At 41.7% G+C, this 17,534-nt stretch overlaps 1 protein-coding gene across 4 annotated transcripts in view; it reads left to right on the forward strand.

Annotated features, from left to right (window-relative positions):
* Nucleotides 1–16,625, forward strand: part of CHRNA9 (cholinergic receptor nicotinic alpha 9 subunit) — a 43,047-nt gene extending 26,422 nt beyond the window's left edge. For all 4 annotated transcript variants that reach the window (XM_045834618.1, XM_045834619.1, XM_045834621.1 and 1 more), the window contains 2 exons: nt 4,826–5,358; nt 15,853–16,625. In XM_045834618.1, the coding sequence (XP_045690574.1) occupies nt 4,826–5,358; nt 15,853–16,394 (1,075 nt within the window). In that variant the 3' untranslated portion in view covers nt 16,395–16,625. The remainder of the gene's footprint in view (nt 1–4,825; nt 5,359–15,852) is intronic.
* Nucleotides 16,626–17,534: the final 909 nt, after the last annotated feature.

The raw sequence follows: 17,534 nt of genomic DNA on the forward strand, positions 1-17,534 counted from the left end.
GAGAAACCAGTTGTATGCTCATGGGCTCACACAAACCTACTGTGGCTTTGGTAAATTCTGTCCCCATCCTCCTTCCCTGGAGATGTGTGAGTTCTGTTCCCTGTCCTTTCACACACAGACTTTTTACCACCCTGGTTAATCAACATGTTTCTGTTCCTCTGGGTTGACTCTTTAACCTCCCTCACCCTCCCGCCCCAGGCAGGTCTGTTGCGCTCTCCTTCTCAGTAACGCCAGAGTTTTACTAGTTAGACGAAACTCTAAATGTTGCTATTGTTGGATGTCATTTGTGGTTTTTTTTCAACCAGTGACATGAGAATTGAAGAGAGTTATATGATTAGGCAAAGGAGGGACCCCCAATTACAACCATTTCCCTGACTCTGGTTGTTCTAGCTGAATCCCTGGACCTGCAGAATCTTCTGATCCCAGATATAATATCACCACTCCCCAGAAGCTGGTACAGAACCTTGTAGACCACAAAGTGGGCTTTCGAGTGGTGGTGGGGAGAGGAAAGAGGCATATAAGGGAGGGGATACAGTCAAGTGTGATGAAGATGGCTTAGGTAGAAAGATGGCTAACATCTGGATTCCGCACTGGTGCCTAAATCCCCAAATCTCACGGGGTGAGACTTGTTAGGGAGGATCTGGACATTGATAGGCCTAGAAGCTGCCACATATGAGTAGTCGTTGCATTTATTGTTACTTAGTTTGGAAGAGAAAAGTCCTTGGGAAGACTTGATGGCTACCTTAGGCAATCATAAAGAAAGTAAGGCAGGGAAAAGAGAGATACTTGCTCCAGAGGACAAAACCCAGGACAATGAAAAGAAATGAAAGGGAAGACAAGCAATTAAAAAAGAATAACTAATAACTTGAGCAACAAATTGTCCCAAGAGGCAGTGAGCTCTTCAGGAAGACAATGGTTTGAGCAGACACTGGCTCTGTTACCAAATCAGTAAAGGAGTAAGCAATTGAGGGGTCAAAGTTCTGGTGACATTGTTTAGTATAAGTATATGGCTAATATAAAGCTTAATATAAGTGGCTACAAGAATTCCTGGCATTTTTAGATTCAGGAAAGAGTGGATTATAGAAATTCCAAATGTGCACTTATTATGAGAGAGTTCTAATTGTTGGGTTTTAATGGGTAGTTTTAATATTTGGGTTTTAGACCTAGAGAGGAACTGTGTGCCCTATTGTATTCAGAAAGATTTTCTATAATTTAGCTTTGAATTTCAGTGAAGTAGCATGCATAATTGATTTTCAGCTGATGTGCTGCATGAATTTCTAAGACATGCAGTACCTGACTGTTTAGTCAGGGGCACTGACCTCTTTTCCCTTAGATTGTTAAAAAAAAAAAAAAAGACAACAGCCAACCCAATAATAACTGTCTGGTGTGAATGAATCAAAATTATAACTATTTTTGTCAGATTGACAAAAAATATATATCTTGGGGTGTTCCACAGAACTTTTTAATTAGTTTATTTGTGCCACCAGCTGAAAAGGTTGAAAATTGCTGGCCTAGGTGACTCCGAGGATAGTGAAGATTTTAGATGAGATTGCAAATAAGGGAGGAGGAAGAGGAACAAGTTTGGGGAAAAAAAAAGATGAAGAATTTGGTGTGGGACTGGCTCAGTTTGGGGACCAAAGAAACATCCACATGGGGACGACCAATGAAGGAATTGCAAAGGCAAGGCTTGAACCTGGAAAGAAAATCAAGGACAGAGATATCAGAAGCTCTTTAACTCTTTGTAGAACTATTCAAGGAAAGAAAAGAAATGGCTGAGGATAAAACTGGGGAAACTCTTCATTGAAGAACAAGCAGAGGACACTTGGAAGAAATGGGTAAAGGGGAAGGAGAACTGAGAGAGAGTTGTCATAGAAACTAAGGGAGAAAGGATGTCTAGGGACAAACCACAGAGTGAAATGCTGGGGAAGAGCTGAACAGATAGGGACTTAGAAGCCATCTTTAGGTTTGTCTGTGAGTCATGAATGACCTTTGAAGGAGAGCCTGCCGGGAGGAGGCCAAGCTGCAGGAGTGCGAGCAACATGGGGACATGACAGCAGCAGGCACCCATCACTCTTGAGAGCGTCTGTGGAAAGAGAGGAGAAAGGTGGGAAGTGCCTGGGAGGAGGAGAAGTTGGTAGTAGACACTTGGGAACAAAGTTGGGAAGAGACTGGAGGAGCCAGAGAGAATAAGAGAGACCAAGAGAAGCAAAATCCTGAAGGAGACTTGGGAGGAAAGGAATCACAGTACCCAGGGGAAGTAAGCCTTGGAAGACAAGGGGGTATCTTTTTAACATAGAAGAGGACAAAAGGGGATACTTGAACGACTGAGACACTGGAGATGAAAAGGGTTGGGTAGTGGGCTGGAGTGAATGGACACATCCACGCTGAGTTCCAGGCACTCTCTGGTGACCGAGAAACTGGTTGGCTCCCGTGCCAGGCCACGCCTCCAGTTCTGGGGATGGGATTCTTACGGCCCCTTCAGGCTTGCACTTGAGCCTGTGTGCTCAAGTGCAAGCCGACTAGAATCAGTTTAGTCTCTCATCAGCTACAGAGGGGAGGGGAGGGTGCCTGCAGGACACCAAGTAGAAGAGGAAAGGGAATAAAAGAGGGAACCAATTTAAATATTCTCTTCAGGTCGTGCGGTTCTCTTGCCCTCCACTTTGAACTTTTGTCTCTGTAATTTTTTCATATTCTAGTGGAGAACATGGAACCCAGTTAGAAACAGAGGGAAGGGGAAGAGAAGAAAGATATATACATATACATATACATATACACATGCATATATGCATATATACATATATATCACTTATTATGCATAGGCAAAAGTTGGGGTTTTACAGAGTGTGGCGGAAAGAATGGTAGCCCCCAAAGAGTCCACATCCTCATCCCTGGAGCCTGGGAATATGTTACCTACTGTGGCCAAAAGGACTTTGCAGGTGCGATTAATTTAAGGGTTTGAGATGAGGAGATGACCCTGGTGGGCCCAATGTAAACACGAGCCCTTGCAAAAGAGGGACAGGAGGGTTAGGGTAGGAGATGCTTTGAAGGCAGCAGAGGTCCGAGTGATGGACCGAGTGATGGAAGGGAATCCCGCTCCAGGGAATGCAGGCAGCCTCCAGAAACTGGGAAAGACAAGGAAATGAGTCTCCTTCAGAGTCACCAGAAGGAATGCAGCCTTGTCTCCATCCCGATTTTAGGATTTCTGATCTTTAGAACTGCAAAGATGTTTGATTTGCATTATTTTAAGACACTAGGCTTGTGGAAATATGATAGCAATAAGAAATTAATACATGTAGTTATATATTTAATACAAAATTTAAAAAAGAAACTTAAGGTATTACAATCCCTGCTTTTACAGGCTGGTGACGGAAATGTAAGTTGCTCAAGTTTATAAAACCTGAACCAGGCTTTGAACCCCGAATCTCTCAGTGGTTATTTGTAGGATGTCAGGACACTTTCTACAGGAGAATAACATTATCTACTCAGCCAGCCCATTTACTTTCTTACCACCTTCCTTCTCTGCGAGGCATTCTGTAATGTGCTGAGGAACAAATTAGGATTTTAAAACTCAGTCTATGGCCTCAAGGGATAGTCTAATAATAAATGTACGTAAAAACTATAATAAAGGGTAAAAATGTAAAGTCCTTATAACATAGAAATAAAGTGCTGTGGCCCTCCAAGACGGAGATTTCATTTGACTGGAGAGAAAGGGAAGGCTTCTCGCAGGTGGGTCTTTTTAAAAAAAAAGTATTTTTATTTATTTTTAAATTGTATTTTTTCAATTACAGTTGACATTCAATAGCATTTTAGGGGGTCTTGAACACTGTGTTGGATTTCTACCTGCAGGATACTATAGACAGAAAAATGAGTCTGAGTAAGAGGGAAACTCACAGGATCTATTACGGTTTCAGCCTTGCTTGGGGGAGCATGAGCGCAGGAGGCCGCGGGAGACACCGGGCTGGACGGTGGGACGGGAGTAGATCGTGGAACATCTAGAGTAAGATACTGGGCATGAAGTGAATAAATAGGAATGTCTTTAAACTCCTCCTGAGAGAGTGGGCTCCTTTGTCCCCTGGCTCTGGTGAGTGGGGAGCACCGGTGGGCAATTCAAGGGGGAAAAAGTGAGGACAGGGTCTGCGTCCGCTCGCTCCCTTCCTGTAGAAGTATCTGGTCGGGCTGTCCCTGGACAGAAAGTCTTAACTCCTATTATGGCTTACTCAACAGTCCATCTGCATTGCAGTGGTGGTGAACAAAGGGTAATTTCCTGAAGGAAAGCAAAAATTCTGTGCCCCAAAAGGCCAGGCATTGATATGGATAAAGAAAAGTCATCCAGAATAAATGATTATCTCTTAAGCTATGGGTGAATGGACTTTTTCTGTTTTCCAAATGTTCTACAATAGACATGTGCAAACCTTTCAACAGCAACAAAAAGCTATTTTAATGTTCTTGTGCCCAAAGTTAACAAAGTCAGGTACTCAGAGCCTCCCCTTTAGAGGCCAGCTTTGACAGGTTTCCTTTAGGCCTGGCTACATAAACCATTGTACCTGGACCGAGAGAGTGGCATTGGGACAAGAGAGGAAGGGACATAGAACAGACATGCTTTAAAGTAAGAATCCAGGACGACTTGCCCCTCACTAGTCACAGGAGACAGAGGAGAAGAGAAAATTAGAGTTGATTCCAGATTTTCAAGACAAAGTGATAGGGAGAATGGTGGCCCATTGCAAGAGACATTAAAGCGATGGACGCAGGCAGGTGAGCTGTCTGGAGGGGGAAGCTGGTGAGTTCGTCCAGCAAGCTGTTCACGTTTTCCTTCTCCCACCTCCAGGGCTGACGATGAACCTTCCGAGCCTGTGAATACCAATGTGGTCCTGCGGTATGATGGGCTGATCACCTGGGATGCACCGGCCATCACCAAAAGCTCCTGTGTGGTGGATGTCACCTACTTCCCCTTTGATAACCAGCAGTGCAACCTGACCTTTGGCTCCTGGACCTACAATGGCAATCAGGTGGACATCTTTAACGCCCTGGACAGCGGAGACCTGTCCGACTTCATCGAAGATGTGGAGTGGGAGGTCCATGGCATGCCTGCGGTGAAGAACGTGATCTCCTATGGCTGCTGCTCGGAGCCGTACCCTGACGTGACATTCACCCTCCTTCTGAAGAGGAGGTCCTCCTTCTACATTGTCAACCTCCTCATCCCATGCGTCCTCATATCTTTTCTGGCTCCCTTGAGTTTTTATCTCCCTGCAGCCTCTGGGGAAAAGGTCTCCCTGGGCGTGACCATCCTTTTGGCCATGACTGTATTTCAGCTCATGGTGGCAGAGATCATGCCAGCCTCAGAAAATGTCCCTCTCATAGGTGAGTTCAAGCATCCTATACTTTGAACCTAACTTTGTAGTGACCGGGGTTATATCCATGCCTTTAAAACTTAGAACAGTTAGGCCAGCTTCACACTCCACACAGGCTGTCACATGCTTTGTCTAGTGTCTTTGGTTGGGATCTTTGAATGCCATGTGGCTGTTGGAAACAAAACCATTCTTGTGGTCTCCAGAGTGACCCACAGGAAGAGTGAGGGGCAATATAGCTTAGAGCAGTGGTTCTCAAAGGGGGATCCCCAGACCCACAACACCGGCACTGGTTTAGAAATGCAAATTCTCGGTGAACTGCCCTAGACTTAGTGAATTAGAAACTTCAGGAGTGAGGGCTAGCATCTGTTTTAAGGAGCCTTCTGGGTGATTTTGATGTACTTTGTGTTCAAATCTAAAAACCACTGGCTTATAGTTTAAGGCCTTGATTTTGAGGTCAAAGAAGTCTGCATTTGAACTCTGACTTCCCTCATTCCTTGGTCAATCTTAGACAAGCTACTTAATCTTTGAGTCTCTGCCACCGCATGTCACTGCTACCTCATGTGCCGTTGCTTAGTGCGGAACCTGGCACGTGATAAGTAGTGAGAAAACAGTGGCTGTTTTAATCTTTTCACATCACAAGGGGTCTCTTCTTGGGAAGAGTGGCAAACATGATAGAAATGATAAACTGGATTTTTAAGCCTACCGTCTATTTTTAATGGAATAATTCTCAACCTCTATTGGGTCTAATAGGTATGAGAAGGCTTGTTAGAGTGCAGGTTCCTGTACTGAAAGAGTTTAATTTAGCAACCTCGGGCAACATTTGAGAATTTGAGATGATTCTAAAGTAGATCATGTTTTTATCAATCTGTAATAATGAAATGTCCCTCTACGGGTGGAACATACACTGAGGCTGCTAGTTCTGCCTCCTATTTTGTTTCGTTTTGTTTTTAAGATTTTATATTTTTATTTTTTCCTTTTTTTATTGATGTTTGAATACAGTTGCCTCAATTTTCCTACCACCACTTTCCCCTACCCTATCCACACCCACGTCTCACCCTCAATCCAAACCCCACTTGGCCCCGTCCATGGGTCCCTCATTTATGTTCATTTATGTCCCTTTCCCTTCTTTCCCACATTATCTCCCTGTCCCCTCCCCTCTGGTTACTGTCACCTTGTTGTTGATTTCAATGTTTCTGGCTATATTTTGCTTGTCAGTTTGTTTTGTTAATTAGGTTCCACTTATTGGTGAGATCATACGGTATTTGTCTTTCACTGCCTGGCTTACTTCACTTAGCATACTTTCCAGTTCCATCCATGTTGTTGCGAAGGGTAGGAGCTCCTTCTTTCTTTCTGCTGTGTAGTATGGTATGTTGTGTAAATGTACCATAGTTTATTGATCCACTCATTTACTGTGGGCCCCTAGGCTGCTTCCAGCTCTTGACTACTGTAAATTGTGCTGCTATGAACATTGGGGTGCATTGGTTCTTTTGAATTAGTGTTTCAGGCTTCTTAGGGTATAAACCCAGCAGTGAATTGCTGGGTCAAAAGGTAATTCCAGTTTTAGTTTCTTGAGGAAATTCCATACTGTTTTCCACAGTGGCTGCACCAGTCTGCATTCCCACCAATAGTGCACTAGGGTTCCCTTTTCTCCACAACCCCACCAGCACTTGTTTGTTGCTTTGATTATGATGGCCATTCTTACCAGTGTGAAGTGGTATCTCATTGTGGTTTTAATTTGCATCTCTCTGATGGCTAGTGATGCTGAGCATCCTTTCATATGTCTCTGGGCCCTCTGTATGTCCTCCTGGAGAATTGTCTGTTCAGGTCCTTTGCCCATTTTTAATTTAATTTTTTTATTTTTTAATATATTTTGTTGATTATGCTATTAAAGTTGTCCCATTTTCCCCCTTCACTGCCCTCCACCCTGCACACCCCTCCCACCTGCATTCTCCCACTTCAGTTCATGTCAATGTGTCATACTTCTAAGTTCTTTAGCTTCTACATTCCCATACTATTCTTACCCTCCCCCTCTCTATTTTCTATCTACCATCTATGCTACCTATTCTCTGTACCCTTTCCTCCTCTCTCTTCCTCCCACTCCCCTGTTGCTAACCTTCCATATGATCTCCATTTCTGTGGTTCTGTTCCTGTTCTAGTTGTTTGCTTAGTTTGTTTTTGTTTTAGGTGGTTGTTGATAATTGTGAGTTTGCTGTCATTTTACTGTTCATATTTTTATCTTCTTTTTCTTAGATAAGTCCCTTTAACATTTCATACAATAAGGGCTTGGTGATGATGAGCTCCTTTAACTTGACCTTATCTGAGAAACATTTTATCTGCTCTACCATTCTAAATGAAAGCTGTGCTGGATGGAGCAGTCTTGGATGTAGGTCATTGCCTTTCATGACTTGGAATACTTCTTTCCAACCCCTTCTTGCCTGCAAGGTCTCTTTTGAGAAATCAGCTGACAGTCTGATAGGAACTCCTTTGTAGATAACTGTCTCCTTTTCTCTTGCTGCTTTTAAGATACTCTCCTTATCTTTCATCTTGGGTAATGTAATTATGTGCCTCCTTGGGTCCAACTTCTTTGGGACTCTCTGAGCTTCCTGGACTTCCTGGAATTCTATTTCCTTTGCCAGAAGGGAAAGTTCTTTATTATTTGGTCAAATAACTTTTCCACTTATTGCTCTTCCTCTTCTCCTTCTGGTATCCCTGTAATTTGGACGTTGGAATGCTTAAAGATGTTCTGGAGGTTCCTAAGCCTCTCCATTTTTTTGAATTCTTGTTTCTTCATTCTTTTCTGATTGGATGTTTCTTTCTTCTTCTGGTCCACTCCATTGATCTGAGTCCCAGTTTTCTTCGCATCACAATTGGTTCCATGTACAATTTCCTTTATTTCACTTAGTGTAACCTTCATTTTTTCATCTAATTTGCAACCAAATTCAACCAATTCTGTGAGCATCCTGATCACTAGTGTTTTGAACTGTGCATCGGATAGGTTGGCTATCTATTCATCGCCTAGTTGTATTTTTTCTGGCGCTTTGATCTGTTCTTCCATTTGGGCCATTTTTTTGTCTTGACGTGCCTGTTACGTTTGAGGGGTGGAGCCTTAGGTGTTCACCAGGGTGGGGCAATGCACATGGCTGGGTTGTGATGCTATAGGTAGGGCAGGGGTCTGAGAGGAAATAATGGTGCTTACTATGCTCTTTGCCAGATTTCAGTCACTTCCCCTGCTCCTCCCAAGCAAACTGGGCCCTTCTGGTGCTGATTCCCATGTGGGTGGGCTTGTGTACATTCTAGGACCCTGTGGGTCTCCCCAAGGAACTCTCCTGTTTGAGGCTGGGAGTTTCTCCTAGTACCTCAACACCCACAGGTGTTTTCAATCGCTGTTTTGAGGCTTTATGTCTCCAAGCTGGGAACTTGGGTTGCGCGGTTTGTCTTGCTCCCCAGTTTTGCCTGGTTTATTTGCATGCAAATGTGGGACCTGTTCCGCCAGCCACCTTATGTGCCACACCCCTCCACAATCTGCTGCCTTGCTGGGTCCGCCAACCACCTCTTTGCCATGACCCCTCTCTGCTTGGCTGCCCGACTCTGCCCTTCCTACCAGTCTGGATGAGTGTGTCTTCTTTAACTCCTTGGTTGTTGGACTTCCATACAGTTCAATTTTCTGATGGTACTGGTTGTTTTTTGTTGCTAAATTGTTGTTGTCTTTATTTTGGTTGTGCGAGTAAGGCAGATACTGGCCAGCAGTATCCCTGCTGTAGATGCTTGTTGAAACACGAGAAAAACATACACAGAGACAACCGGGTCCTGTGGGGAAATAACGACAGAACGGCCACTCTCTCTAGTGGAGAACGCCTCGAGCCCCCGTTTCAGTAGGTTTTTATTAAGAATACAGACTTAGTTTGTGGATTCACAGTCTGGCAGAAAAGATTAAAAGAAATAAGTGACTTTCAAAGGTGAAGACAGAACCCCCGCGGTGATTCTGGGCAGAGTTTGGAGTTTTAATATGTGAAAGGACTAACAGGGCTCAAAGGGCTAATTTTGGTTTCCTGTCTGTGCCTTCAAATTATAATCTAATAACATCCTCCAGCAAACAGATCTCACAGGATCTTGCATATTCTATGTCCCAGGCCTGATTACCCTGGGGGTCTGCCATCTCTGGTCTGGGCTGCACTGCCCCTGCTATTTCCGCAGGCCTGCGTCAACAGAGGAGACAAAGGCAGCCAGGAGACTTGGATTCCTCACATCTAAGAACAAGGACTCAGGCTGTGACAAAGCTGAGGGGGCAGGGGTTGATATCTGTCACCCCTCCATTTCCACAGCCCCAAGTCTCTTCCCAGAGGCCTCCTCATGATCATGCCTGTCTTAGGCAATTCCCTCTGTGGGAAATCTTACCCGTCACTGGCTAACTGATCCAGCCTAGGAGGTCAGGCACAGAACAGGCAGCGTTCATGCCAGGGAAATAAGTTTTGTCTCCTTAGTGGCTTCTGGTCCCGAGATCTTTCACTCAGCCTAAGTCACAGGGGGTTACAGCTTCCTGAGACCAGGCAGGGTGGTCCCCAACATGCGAGGAGGCACAGTGTGTCTGCCTACACCTCCATCTTGGCCAGAAGTCCCTTTGTCCATTTTTTATATTGGATTGTTTGTCTTCCTGGTATGGAGTCATGTAAATCCTTTACATATTTTGGAGATTAAACCCTTGTCCGAGGTATCATTGACAAATATGTTTTCCCATACAGTTGGTTCCCTTTTCATTTTGCTAATGTTTTCTTTAGCCATGCAGAAGATTTTTATTTTGATGAAGTCCCATTTGTTTATTCTTTCCTCTATGTCCCTTGCTCTAGGGGACATATCGGTGAAAATATTGCTATGTGGAATATCTGATATTTTCCTGCCTCTCTTCTCCTCTAGGACTTTTATGATATCATGACTTATATTTAAGTCTTTTATCCATCCTGAGTTTATTTTTGTGTATGGTGTAAGTTGGTGGTCAACTTTCATTTTTTTGCATGTAGCTGTCCAGATCTCTCAACACCATTTGTTGAAGAGGCTATTTTTATTCCATTTTATGTTTCTGCCCCCTTTGTCAAATATTAATTGACCATAGAGACTTGGGTTTATTTCTGGGTTTTCTAATCTGTTCTATTAATCTGTCTGTTCTTATGCCAGACTGTTTTGATTACTGTAGCCTTGTAATATAGTTTGATATCAGGTATGGTGATCCCACCTACTTTGTTCTTCTTTCTCAAAATTGCTGCAGCTATTCGGGATCATTTATGGTTCTATAAAAATTTTTGAAGTGTTTGTTCTATATCTGTGAAATATGTTATTGGTATTTCAATAGGGATTGCATTGAATCTATAAGTTGCTTTGGGTAGTATTGACATTTCAATTATGTTAATTCTTCCAATCCATGAACATGGTATATGCTTCCATTTATTTGTGTCTTCCTTAATTTCTTTCTTCAGTGTTGTGTAGTTTTCTGAGTACAGGTCTTTTACCTCCTTACTTAGGTTTATTCCAAGATATTTTGTTTTTTCTTGTTGCTAGAGCAAATGGGATTTTTTTTTCCAGATTTCTGTTTCTGATATGTCATTGTTGGTGTACAAAAATGCCTTTGATTTCTGAATATTGACTTTGTATCCTGCTGTTTGACCAAGTTCACTTATTAGATTGAATCGTTTTTTGGTGGAGTCTATAGGGTTTTCTGTGGGGGAGCTTTGTCCTCAGAGCCCCCCATCCACCATGGATGAGAATAAGTCTACCAAGACATGATCTGCTTGGGGAGGAAAGGTGGCCAAGCTCTCGCAGGAGAAGGGCCAAGAGCCTTTTCCTCAATGGCTTTTATTGGGTTTGTTTACACAGGAATTCAGGTAAAGCTCATTACTCATTGCCAGGAAGTAAGAATCAAATAACAAGGAACTCTGAGGGCCTATTTTGAGTCAGCATCGGATAGCTAAAGAGCTGTAAAAAACTTTAAGGAACAAACTTACTTCTTCCTTGGACCCTTATCATTCAAGTGAGAGCATTCTAAACAAAGCAGGTTTCACAGGACTTGACATATTCTTTCTTAGGCCTGATCACACGGGGAACCCGCCCTTTCCAGCACAGGGCTGCACCACCCTCTGTCATTGTTTCAGGCTTAGGTGGAGCAAGGGAAGTAAGGCAACCAAGAGATTAGGAGATTTCCTCACAGACAATGAGGATTCAGGCTATGTCAAAGCCGAGGGGTGAGGGTCCATCACCCCCTTTTGCTGTAGCCCCAAAGTCCTTCCTTGGGGGCCTCCCACGTGATCATGCCTGTCTTAGGCCATTCCCCCTTTGGGGAATCTTACCCATCATTGGCTAACCGACCAAGCATTGGGGGCCAGGTAGGGTGAAGTAAAAGGAGCAGAAACAGCACTCCTGCCAGGGAGATAAGCTTTTGTCTCCTTGGTGGCTTATGGTCCAAGGCCATTCCCTCAGCCTTAGAATTGGTGGGGGTTACAGCTTCTGATACCAGGCAGGGTGTTCCCAACAGTTTTCTATGTATACACTCTCATGTCATCTGCAGACAATGACAGTTTTACTTCCTCCTTTCCAATTTGGATGCCTTTTATTTCTTCTTCTTGTCTGATTGCTGTGGTTAGGACTTCCACTACTATGTTGAATAGAAGTGGTGGAAGCAGACATCCTTGTCTTGTTCCTGATCTTAGTGGGAAAGCTTTTAGCTTTGCCCATTGAGTATGATGTTGGTTGTAGGTCTCTCATGTATGGCCTTTGATCATGTTGAGGAATGCTCCCCTATTCCCACTTTGCCGAGTGTTTTTATCAGAAATAGGTACTGTACCTTATCAAATGCTTTTTCTGCATCTATTGAAATGATTATGTGGTTTTTGTCTTTCCTTTTGTTTATGTGATGTATTACTTTTATCGATTCATGAATATTGTACCATCCTTGCATCCCTGGGATGAATCACACTTGATCATGGTGTATGATCTTTTTAATGTATTGCTGGATGCAGTTTGCCAATATTTTTTTGTTGAGGATTTTAGCATCTTATGTTCATCAGCGATATTGGCCTGTAGTTTTCTTTCTTTGTTGTGTCTTTATCTGGTTTTAAGGTTAGGATGATGATGGCTTTATAAAAAGAGTTTGGGAGTCTTCCCTCTTCTTGGATTTGTTGGAAAAGTCTGTGAAGGATAGGGGTTAGCTTTTCCATAAATGTTTTGTAAAATTCTCCTGTGAAACCATCTGGTCCAGGGCTTTTGTGTGCTGGGAGTTTTTTGATACTGCTTAGATTTCATCAGCTGTTATTGGTTTGTACAGGCTTTCTGTTTCTTCTTCACTGAGTTTTGGAAGATTATATTTTTCTGGGAATTTGTCCATTTCACCTAGGTTTTCAAATTTCTTGGCGTATAGTTCTTTGTAGTAATTTCTTACAATCCTTTTTATTTCTGTGGTGTCAGTTGTAATTTCTCCTCTTTCATTTCTGATTGCTTTTATTTGGGTCTTCTCTCTTTTTTCTTGATGAGTCTGCTTAAAGGCTTGCTGATTTTGTTTATCATTATATGTTTATTTTTAGAGAGAGGGGAAGGAAGAGAGAAAGAGAAACATTAATGTGTGAGAGAAACATAGATTGGTTGCTTCTCACATGCCCCCAACTGGGGACCTGGCCTGCAGCCCAGGCATGTACCCTAGCTGGGAATTGAATTGGTGACTTTTGGTTCACAGGCCAGTGCTCAATTCACTGAGCCAGACTAGCTAGGGCTGTTTTTTTTTTAATCTACCTTGTTCTGAGATGCCCCCTAACAGTTCAGTAACCATGCCCTGCCATCAAGGAAGTACTACTGAGCTCCAACACCTCTATGTCAATGTCATGTTGCTGTAAAAGATGCTTACCCAAATCAATCCATGAACATAGTATATATGCTTCCATTTAATTGTGTCTTCCTTAATCCTGAAACACCAATTCAAAAGAACCTGTGCATCCCAATGTTCTTAACAGCACAATTTACAATAGCCAAAAATTGGAAGCAACCTAAGTGACCATCAGTAAATGAGTGGATCAAAAAATTATGGTACATTTACACAGTGGAATACAAGAAAGAAGGAGCTCCTACCCTTCGAGACAGCATGGTTGGATCTGGAGAGCATTATGCTAAGTGAAATAAGCCAGGAGGTGAAAAACAAATACCATATAATCTCACCTATAAGTGGAACCTAATGAATTAAACAAACAAGCAAGCAAAATATAACCAGAGATGTTGAAATAAAAAACAAACTAACAGTAGCCAGAGGTGAGGGGGGAGAGGGATAATGGGGGAAAATAAGGAAAGGGTCATCAAGGAACATATATAAAGGACAAATGGACAAAGCCAAACAGGGTAGGATCAAGGGTGGGAAGCAGGGAGGGATGAGGTGGTGGGGAGTGATGGGGGAGGAAATGGAGATGACTGTACTTGAACAATACATTTTTTTAAAGGTACTTACCCAAATCAAAAGCTAGACATTTTTAGTTCCTTAAAGTAGGCAATGAGGAAACATTTCAGAACAAGAGACGTAGAGACCAATATCAAAGGGATATTGCATTTCCCCTTTACCCTCCACTGAATCCCTTAATATCCAATATTTAAATGTTATTACATTGGTTTCTCTGTTTGGAAGTTTGTTTCTATGTCTCTCCAAGCAAGATACAGGCTCGCATGCGTGCACACACACACACATATACACACACACACTCCTTCTAAAGAAACAGAACTACCCCCATTCTACTAGTAATAAAGAGGAAGAGGTGTAATGGCATTTTCATTACCTCTTCTGAGAGGCAGAAATGATGGACAGTGATGACATCCAATCATAACCCTGTTTGAAGCAACATTAATTGGTAGGTCCCTCTCTATTCTTCAGCAGTGACATTCACCAGCAAGCTGGCTGTTTCTAAAGAGAGATGTCTCAGGACATATCTGAGGAATTTTGCAAGTATTACTTCTTCTATTTCTGTGATAATATAAAAATGCATATTTTTTAGGAAAGGTGCACACAGATCTTGAGAATATATATTTAACAACCACATTTTGGTTGTTACACCAAATAAATGTACTTCCAGTCTTATAGAAATGATTCAAGTTTTCTTCATGAAGTGTAGCATTTGATCAGGCATCTGGCCCTTAGGCTCTTAAGAAAAGTTCCATTTGGTTTTAGTTTACTCAGAGCTTTTAACAAATAATAAGTGAATGATGAATATTACTAAATCCATTGTTTTCATCTGTTAAGATAATCATGTGAGTTTTCTCTTTCACTCCATTAATGTAGTGAATTAGGTTTTCTGATGTTCAACTAAGCCCTCCTTTATCATGATGAATGATCATTTTAAGACACCAATGGGTTTAGTTAGCTAAAAATTGTTACGGGACTTTCTTAAATATGTCTATAAGTGGCATAGCTTTACTATTTCTTTTCTTGTTACTTTTGGAATCGAGGCTAAATTGACTTCATAAAATATCCAGGTGGTTTTTCCTCTTTTTCTTTTTCTAGAACAACTTGAGTGAGTTACCTGTTTCTTAAAAGTTTGGTAAGACTCACTAACCTATCAAACCTTTTGGTCCTGGAGTATTTGATGGGAGGGTGGGTAGAGGTATTTGATTAATTCCATTTCTATTCAAGTGTTCTTCTTACACTAAATTTGACATCTGGTATATTTCTAGATATTTCATCTAGGTTTTTTCAAATGGTTCCTCATACAGCTATTTGTAAGATTTATTATATTGTTTTCTAAATTTTGATTTAGTTATTTCCTCTTTTGTGTCCTCCTCTCTTTCTCTCCCCACTACGACGTCTTCTATTTTGTCAGTGGCCTTAGCAATAGTTTATCGATTTCATTACTTTCATTACTTTTTCATATAGCTTGCTTTTGTTCATCATCTTGGTTTTTTGTTTTGTATTCTTACCCTTATTTTTATTGCTTCCTCCATTAATTTTTTGCAGGAATATTTGCTTTGTGAAATCATTCATTAAAGACATATGCATGTTTAAGACATAGTGACATAGTGTCTCTTCTTTTCCAGTAGTAATGAACTTTCACATTAATGAGGTCTGAAGACGATTCTGAGAACTGACCAAGATTGTTAATTATTTATTTATTTGTTTGTTTGTTGAAAGTGAAAGTTTTTCACATCATGATCTCAGCAAACATTCATAAACCTTTTAAGTTGGGACAAAGGACAGTGCTGAGGACTTTACATGTATTACCTCGGTTGAGCCTCACAGTATTCCTACTAGTTAGATACTATTGTTATACTCATTTTACAAAGAAAGAATCTGAGGCTTAGCAGGATTATATATATAACTTATTTCATGCCACAAGGCTAATGAGTGACAGAGCTGGAACTTGACCCTATGGAGTTTGATTCAAGAGTATATACTAGAACCCATTAGTATATATAGCTTCCTTTTAAAAAGTGTTTGTTTTTGAGCCAAACATGAGGACAGGTTTGAACTGACTTGGTTGCTGGTATTTTCCAGGAAAATACTACATAGCTACGATGGCCTTGATCACAGCCTCCACTGCCTTGACCATCATGGTGATGAATATCCACTTCTGCGGGGCTGAGGCCCGGCCAGTGCCCCCCTGGGCCAGGGTGGTGTTCCTGAAGTACATGTCCAGGATGTTGTTCGTCTATGATGTGGGCGAGAGCTGCCTCAGCCCCCACCGTGACAGGGAGCGGGACCACCTCACGAAGGTTTATGACAAACTTCCAGAGCCTAATCTGAAAATAGCCAGGAACAACGGCCCTCCCAGGAAGAAGGAGATGAACAAACTGGTAAAGAATGATTTGGGGTGCCGGGGAGAGAACCCGCACGATGCTGACAGCTACTGCGCACGGTTCAAAGTGCTGACGAGGAATATCGAATACATTGCCAAGTGCCTCAAAGACCACAAGGCCACCAATTCCAAGGGGAGTGAATGGAAGAAGGTTGCAAAAGTCATAGATCGATTCTTCATGTGGATATTTTTCATTATGGTGTTCGTGATGACTATTTTGATCATAGCAAGGGCAGATTAGTAGGTATTTGGTATGCGGGGAAAAATCAGTAGAATTCCCTATGATCTACTCTAATAATTCTTGCAAGACATACATACATACATGCATATATATATGAATATATGATATAAACACAAATACGGTGTATAATATATAGACACAAATATATCTAATTCATAATTTAGGTGTTATGTTGTCTTTAACTTCAAATCAAGAAAAAAGAAAACTCATGGGCACGGACAACAATGTGGTGATTGCAGAGGGGAGGGGGAGGGGTGGAAGTGGAAGAGGGTATAAGGGGGGATAAATGGCAAGGGGGGGAAATTGGGACAACTGTAATAGAATAAAAATAAAAACTATTTAATAAAAAATAAATTCAAATGTTAATGGAAAAATACAATAAAAATAATGTATAAAGAGAAAAAATCAAATCAATGTTTTAGGTACCCATCAGGTTAAATTAAGCAGGAGAGCCAAAATTTCATGGGTAGGAATGTGGAGGAAATAGAGAAGGACTCTTCTATGGCCTGCTGTAGTGGTAAGGGGCTGGCTTCTGGATCACATGATTATTCTCCCCTTTAGCAATGCAAATAATGAGGTAAACTACATGACTGTTTAAAAGTTAAACTAATTTTCCCCTTAGTCCCTATTAAAACATGCTTTTAAGAAAGGAAAATAGTCATATATTCCTCAGTGTGGTTTAAGTCTCGATGTTATCCTTCTCAGGCATGGTGCCTTTCAAGTCATATCTCATATAACGGAATAAAAAATTTTGTTACACGTGAAGAAAATCGAAGGATCAGCAGCTCAGTGGGGAAGAAAGTTGTCTTCATAATGATGATGTCATATATGTTGGTGGTGTTTTATACAAACCCTAAAGATGAAGTTGTTCTTGCATTTAGTCTTTGATTTAAATAAGACTGTCAGTGAACTGGGCTCATTGATTCATTCATTCATTTGTTCACTCACCAAACATTTATTGAGTATCTCCTACATATATCACAGCTACATGATTCACATTTGCCTTGGGTGTCATAGCAAATCTTATGCATAAGGCTGGTCCCTTTTGATCTTCACAACATTCTGCAAATTAGGCGGGCAGGTCTTTCTAGCCCTCTTTTACAGAGGAAGAAACAGCGTCAGAAGAAGGTGGGCATAAGG

This window comes from Phyllostomus hastatus, unplaced genomic scaffold, assembly GCF_019186645.2.
Source record: "Phyllostomus hastatus isolate PE091 unplaced genomic scaffold, TTU_PhHast_1.1 phas_contig_196, whole genome shotgun sequence".
NCBI classification, from domain to species: Eukaryota; Metazoa; Chordata; class Mammalia; order Chiroptera; family Phyllostomidae; genus Phyllostomus; species Phyllostomus hastatus.